At 48.0% G+C, this 6,744-nt stretch overlaps 1 protein-coding gene across 1 annotated transcript in view; it reads right to left on the reverse strand.

Annotated features, from left to right (window-relative positions):
- The window catches only part of LOC140419977 (uncharacterized), a 35,090-nt gene extending 28,577 nt beyond the window's left edge, over positions 1-6,513 (reverse strand). The window contains exons 1-2 of the mRNA XM_072504013.1: positions 5,908-6,513; positions 794-2,009 (exon numbers count right to left, since the gene is read on the reverse strand). Of these exons, the coding sequence (XP_072360114.1) occupies positions 794-1,695 (902 nt within the window). The 5' untranslated portion in view covers positions 1,696-2,009; positions 5,908-6,513. The remainder of the gene's footprint in view (positions 1-793; positions 2,010-5,907) is intronic.
- Positions 6,514-6,744: the final 231 nt, after the last annotated feature.

Here is a 6,744-nt window from a genome sequence, read left to right on the forward strand (position 1 = left end):
GATCTCCCTTTTGAGAGAGAGAGAGAGAGATAACTGGTGATTTAACCTGAGGGTAACCACACCTCAGGCGAGGGGCAATGTAGAGAAGGTGGACCCTTAATGGATAACCTCAGCCAGTACAACAGTTGAACCCCGGCTATTGGAGGCACTCCGCATCATGAACCAGCCATCCAGCCAACTGAGCTAACTGACCCCCCGGTAGATATATAATTCCTTAAATATTAGCTATTGCCTGTCTCCCATTTAATGTGGTTTCCCAGTCCACCTCCAACAACTTGCCCCCCCACACCCTGATAGTTTCTTCTGTGCGAAACACCCAGAGAAATTAAACAAAAAAAAACATGTAACCACCAGGGCCCATCTTCATGGCAATGTGGCAGGATTTGGGGGGCATCCAAACAGAAATGCAAACTAAATATCTTCTCACTTCCAAATACCCCTTCACTCTGTGATCCTTGTGAAATTTAAAACAAGGTAGTCGCAACAAGGTTCGAAGAGCATCAGCCCTCTGGAGACAAAGCCATGAGACCGGCCAGTCTAACAGAAAGAAATCCTGCGACCCTCCCCATTGACCAACAGTTAGAATGAACAAAATGCCGTCCTTGATGTAATTGAAGCAGAAACAATAACAGCAGAATCCAACCTCTGTAATCAACTGGGAACTTGTTGGTGTGTCAGCAGGTGCGATGAATCATGTATTCCCTTCCCACATTGAGGGGTGAACGGACTCTACCCAGCGTGAACTCGCCGGTGTCTCTTTAGGTTCGATAAGTCAGTGAATTCCTTCCCACACTGAGCGCAGGTGAATGGCCTCTCCCCTGTGTGAACTCGCTGATGTGTCCGCAGGTTGGATGAATCACTGAATCCCTTCCCACACTGAGAGCAAGTGAATGGCCACTCTCCAGTGTGAATGCGCTGGTGTCTCTTAAGGTCCGGTAACCGAGGGAATCCCTTCCCACACTGAGGGCAGGTGAACGGCCTCTCCCCAGTGTGAAATCGCTGGTGTGTCTTCAGGCTGGATAACTGAGTGAATCCCTTCCCACACTGAGGGCAGGTGAATGGTCTCTCTCCAGTGTGAACTCGCTGGTGTGTCTTCAGGTCTGACAACTGAATGAATCCCTTCCCACACTGAGAGCAGGTAAACTGCTTCTCCCCAGTGTGAACTCGCTGGTGTCTCTTCAGGCTGGATAAGCGAGGAAATTTCTTCCCACACTGAGAGCAGATGAATGGCCTCTCCCCAGTGTGAACTCGCTGGTGTAACTTCAGGCTGGATAACTTGGTGAATCCCTTCCCACACTGAGAGCAGGTGAACGGCCTCTCCCCAGTGTGAACTCGCTGGTGTGACTTCAGGCTGGAGAACTGAGTGAATGCTTTCCCACAGTCAGAGCAGGAGAATGGCCTCTCCCCAGTGTGAACTCGTTGGTGTTTCAATACTTGGGATGAAACACTGAATTTTTTCCCACACTGAGAGCAGGTGAACGGCCTCTCCCCAGTGTGAACTGGCTGGTGTGACTTCAGGCTGGAGAACTGAGTAAATCCTTTCCCACACACAGAGCAGGTGAACGGCCTCTCCCCAGTGTGACTGCGTCGATGAATCTCCAGCTGAGATGGGATTCTGTATTCCTTCCCACAGTCCCCACATTTCCACGGTTTCCTCATGTTTTGCATCTCCTCGTGTCTCTCCATGTTGGACATGAAGTCTCGTCCACAGACACAACCCGTGTACAGTCTCTCCCCGCTGTGAATGGTGCGATGTGTTTTCAGGCTGTGTAACTGTTTAAAGCTCTTTCCACAGTCAGTGCTCTGGAACACTCTCACTCGGGTGCGTGTGTCTCGGTGCTTTTCCAATCACACTGATGTTTAAAATGTTTGATGCCGACAGATCGGGCAAACATTTCTCCTTCGAGATTCAAAGGCCGATGATATTCAGATCCCAAGTATCGAGTGAGTCTGTAAGACCGAGACGTGACAATTGAGATTTCTGTCTGCAATTCCTCGTCTTCTAAAATCTGTAAAAGGAGTTTACAAAAGTTAACACTCAGTCCAGGATAGAAGTTCAGAACAGATAATTCTAATTTCTTTGGACCATTCTTTGTTCTCTCTTTCCCCAATACCGCGGTTCCAATACCACAAGACCATAAGACATAGAAGCAGAATTAGGGCACTCGGCCATTCGACTCTGCTCCGCCATTCAATCATGGCTGATACTTTTCTCACCCCATTCTCCTGACTCCTTCCCATAACCCTTGACCCCCTTATTAATCAAGAACCTATCTATCTCTTTCTTAAAGACATACAGTGATTTGGTCTCCACAGCCTTCTGCGGCAGAGTTCCACAGATTCACCACCCACTGGCTGAAGAAATTCCTCCTCATCTGTGTTTTAAAGGATCGTTCCTTTAGACTGAGATTGTGTCCTCTGGTTCTAGTTTTTCCTACAAGTGGAAACGCCCTCTCCACGTCCACCCTATCCAGGCCTCGCAGTATCCTGTAAGTTTCAATAAGATCCCCCCTCATCCTTCTAAACTCCAACGAAAACAGATCCAGAGTCCTCAACTGTTCCTCATACGACAAGCTCTTCATTCCAGGGATCATTCTTGTGAACCTCCTCTGGACCCTTTCCAAGGCCAGTGCATCCATCCTGAGATACGGATCCCCAAACTGCTCACAATACTCCAAATTAGGTCTGACCAGAGCCTGATGCACCTATTCCCCATACCTAGTCTCCAGGGAGCGGACAGAGGGACCGAGTTTCGGAGCTGTGAATACAGAAACCTTATCTCGGGGATTCACAGCTGAGTCTCCAGGGAGCAGACTCGGAGGGGCAGAGTATCGGAGCAGTGACTGTAGGAAGGATGAGCTTGCTGACCACTGCACCCTGGTACAGGAGGCCATTCAAGTGGGGGGAGGAAATAGTCATTGTCGGGGATTCTATAATATCCTTTGGAAGCAGGACCGAGAGTCCCACATGGTATGTTGCCTGCCTGGTGCCAGGGTGAGGGGCATCTCTAACCGGCTTGAAAGGATATTGGAGAGGGAGGGGGAGGATCCAGTTGTTGTGGCCCACGTTGGGACAAACAACATCAGCAAGACTCGGAAAGAGGACCTGTTTGGGGAAAATCACGAACTAGGAACAAAATTAAAGAATAGATCCTCAAGGTTATAATCTCCAAGCCACGTGTAAATTGGCCCAGGATGAGAAAATTAGGGAAGTAAACACGTGGCTAAAGGAGTGGTGTGGAAAAGAGGGGTTCAATTTCATGGAGCATTAGCATCAGTATTGGGACAGGGGGGATCTGTACCGTTGGGACAGTCTCCACCTGAACCGATCTGGGACCAGTGTCCTCGTGGAAAGGATAAATAGGGAGGTCGTCAGGAACCTAACGGCAGCTAATGACAAAACTACAAGTAGTGTACTGGTTAAAGCAAAAGTAACTAACAATCAAATAACAAACAAGCAAATAACAAACAAGCAATTAACAAAGAAGCAGTGCTGAGGGAGCGGTCAGGGGGAACAGCCCGACTAAGAGTTCTATAGACAAATACACGGAATGTAAGGAATAAACTAGATGAGCTGCAGACACAAATGCAAGTTGAAGATTATGATGTTGTCGCTATTGCAGAGAATTGGCTGCAGGATGGTCAGGACTGGGAACTAAATATACCGGTTATAAAGTTTACAGGGGGGACAGAGAATATGGCAGAGGACGTGGATCAGCCTTACTGATTAGAAATACTACCACCTCAATGGTGAGCGAGGAAACAATGAGGGGAAAGCATCCAGTGGTGACCATAGGAGTGGAACTGAGGAAGAAAAACAATCTAAAACTGTAATGGGTGTTGTGTATCGATCCCCTCGTAGCAGTTCTGAGGTGCTAGATTGTATAAAGGCAGAAATTTAGCAAGTGTGTAGCAAAGGCAGAGAAGTATTAATGGGGGGATTATAACTGACACAGATTGGGAGAGGCAGACAAGCACCTGTCAGAAAGGGAGTGAATTTCCAGAATGTGTCCGGGATAGTTTCTGGGTCCTCGGCGCTGGGAGGTGGCAGTGCTAACCCCTGCACCACCCTGCTGCCCCCTCATCTGCCCATGAACCAGCAAATCCATATTGTCCTGTAACCTAAGGTCTTGTTCCTCACTATTTACCACACCACTAATTCCTGTGTCAGCTGTTAACTTCCTAATTATACCTCCTGCATTCACATCCAGATCACTGATGTGTACTACAAACAACAAGTGACCCAGCACTGATCCCTGCAGAACACCATTGGACCCAGGCTTCCAGGCACAAAAACAACCTTCAAACATCACCCTCTGCCTCCTACGACTAAGCCAGTTTTGGATCCAGTTTGCCAAATTGCCCTGAATCCCCTGGGCTCTTACCTTCTGCATCAGCCTCCCATGTGAGAATTTGTCTAAAGCCTTACTAAAGTCCATGTCGACTACATGAACCGCACTACCCTCATCTACAACCTAGTCACTTCCTCAAAAAATTCAATCAAATTTGTAAGACATGCTCTCCCTTGTTTAATCCTTGCCTCTCCAAGTGGAGATTAATTCTGTCCCTCAGAATGTTTTCCAGTAGTTTCCCTGGCAGTGAAGTTAGACTCACTGGCTTGTAACTTCCTGGTTTGTCCCTACTTGCCTTCTTGAATAATGGCACCACATTAGCTGTCTACCAGTCCTCAGACACCTCTCCTGTGGCCAGAGAAGATTTGAAAATGTTTGTCAGAGCCTCTGCAATCTTCTTCTTTGCCTTCCACAACAGCCTGGGTTACATCTCATCTGGCTTTGGGTATTTATCCACTTTCAAACCTGGTGAAACTGTTCATACCTTCTCCCTCTCAAAGTCAAGTTGTTCAAGCAAATCACAACGTGCCTCCGTGATTTCTATACCTACATCATCCTTCTCTGTAGTGAACACAGATGCAAAGTACTCATTTAAAACCTCACCTGTGTCTTCCAGTTCCATGCACACACTGCCACATTGGTCCCTACTCCTACCCTAGTCAACCTCCTGCCCCAAATATACTTATAAAATTTTGTTGGATTTTCCTTTATTTTGTCCAACAGTTCATTTCCATGCTCCCTCTTTGCTCTCCTAATTCCTTTCTTAAGTAATCCTTTGCACTTTCTATGTTCCTCCAGGACATCCACTTTGAGCCCTCGGTATCTGTGATAAGACTCACCTTTAATTCCTTACCCAACCCTGGATATCCCTTGACATCCAGGGTTCCCTGGACTTATTGCTCCCATCCTTCACTATCATGGGAACACAGAATCATTGAATTTACAGTGCAGGAGGAGATCATTTGGCCCATCGAGTCAGCACCGGCCCTTGGAAAGAGCACCCCACTGAGGCCCACACCTCCACCCTATCCCCGTGACCCCACCTAATCTTTTTGGACACTAAGGGCAATGTAACACGGCCAAACCACCTAACCTGCACATCTTTGAACTGTGGGAGGAAACCGGAGGAAACCCACGCAGACACGGGGAGACTGTGCAGACTCCACACAGACAGTGACCCAAGCCGGGAATCGAACCTGGGACCCTAGAGCTGTAAAGCAGCGGTGCTAGCTACCGTGCCGCCATGTGCCTTTTGATTGAACCCCACTGCTCTGATGTAGATTTTTCTACAAGTGGCTGCTCCCAGCTGATTTTGTACAGATCCTGCCTTATTTTTAAAAATTTGCCCTCCCCATTCTGCAACGGATGAGACCCAACCTCAAATTCAGATGTTTCAATTTTATAGGCTTGCTCTTCCTGGGCTTCCCATGAGCGAATTCAATGTATCCATTTCAAGTTTGACTATGTTGTTAGTCAGTTTGCCAATACTTTGGGGTGTGTGAGCTGCATTGTTATCCTCCTGTTTTTATAGAATCTAACCCGCTTTCCCCACTCACTATGTGAACATGTTGACTGGTTGTTGAATTGCTGACATTTCATCTGGAGGCTGTGCTCCCTCAGATATCCTGTTCTGAATGAATTCCCAATGTCTGGTTGTATTTCTGCGGCAATATCTCTTGTTCTCTGGGCCCATTTCCCGCCAGTTTTTCTGCTGCTTTCATTGTTTGAAAAATGGTGAAAAGAAAAGTAATAAAAATATTGACATTTGCGGGTGTCTGGCGGGAGGTGCGCGTCTTCCCTTCCGACAGGGAGCCGCTTCAGCTCTTTCCGTGCAGCCTGGTCGGTGCTCAGGGTCTGACGGGGGAACAACCCAGTCAGTGACCTTCCCCTCCAACCGAGCCCGGGGCTGCGCATGTGCAGGGAAGAAAGGAAGCTGCGAGTTTGCGACGGAGCGCCCACCCCTGACCTCCCTGTGACGTTTTGACCAATGGGAAGAGCTGGAGGACCGGAAGGTCTCTAGTCCTCCAGCCAATCAGCACGCGGGCTTTGTGTAAATGATTGAACTTCACACAGACTGAAACCTCCTCCTGTCTCCAACATCTGGGAGTAAAACACTTGCTTTTCTCCCCCTTTCCATTTCTTTTCTCATTCTGACCTTCAATTGGTCACTTGCAGTAACTGAAGCGAAATGAAGTGAATCCAGGGAGGGTGCAGGCTCTGGAAAGCTTGGCCCAGGTCTCTCACTCTCTCTTAAAGACATGATGTGGAGATGCTGGCGTTGGACTGGGGTGAGCACAGTAAGAAGTCTTACAACACCAGGTTAAAGTCCAACAGGTTTGTTTCGATGTCACTAGCTTTCGGAGCGCTGCTCCTTCCTCAGGTGAATGAAGAGG

The sequence above is a fragment of the Scyliorhinus torazame genome, chromosome 5 (genome assembly GCF_047496885.1).
Source record: "Scyliorhinus torazame isolate Kashiwa2021f chromosome 5, sScyTor2.1, whole genome shotgun sequence".
Taxonomy (NCBI): Eukaryota; Metazoa; Chordata; class Chondrichthyes; order Carcharhiniformes; family Scyliorhinidae; genus Scyliorhinus; species Scyliorhinus torazame.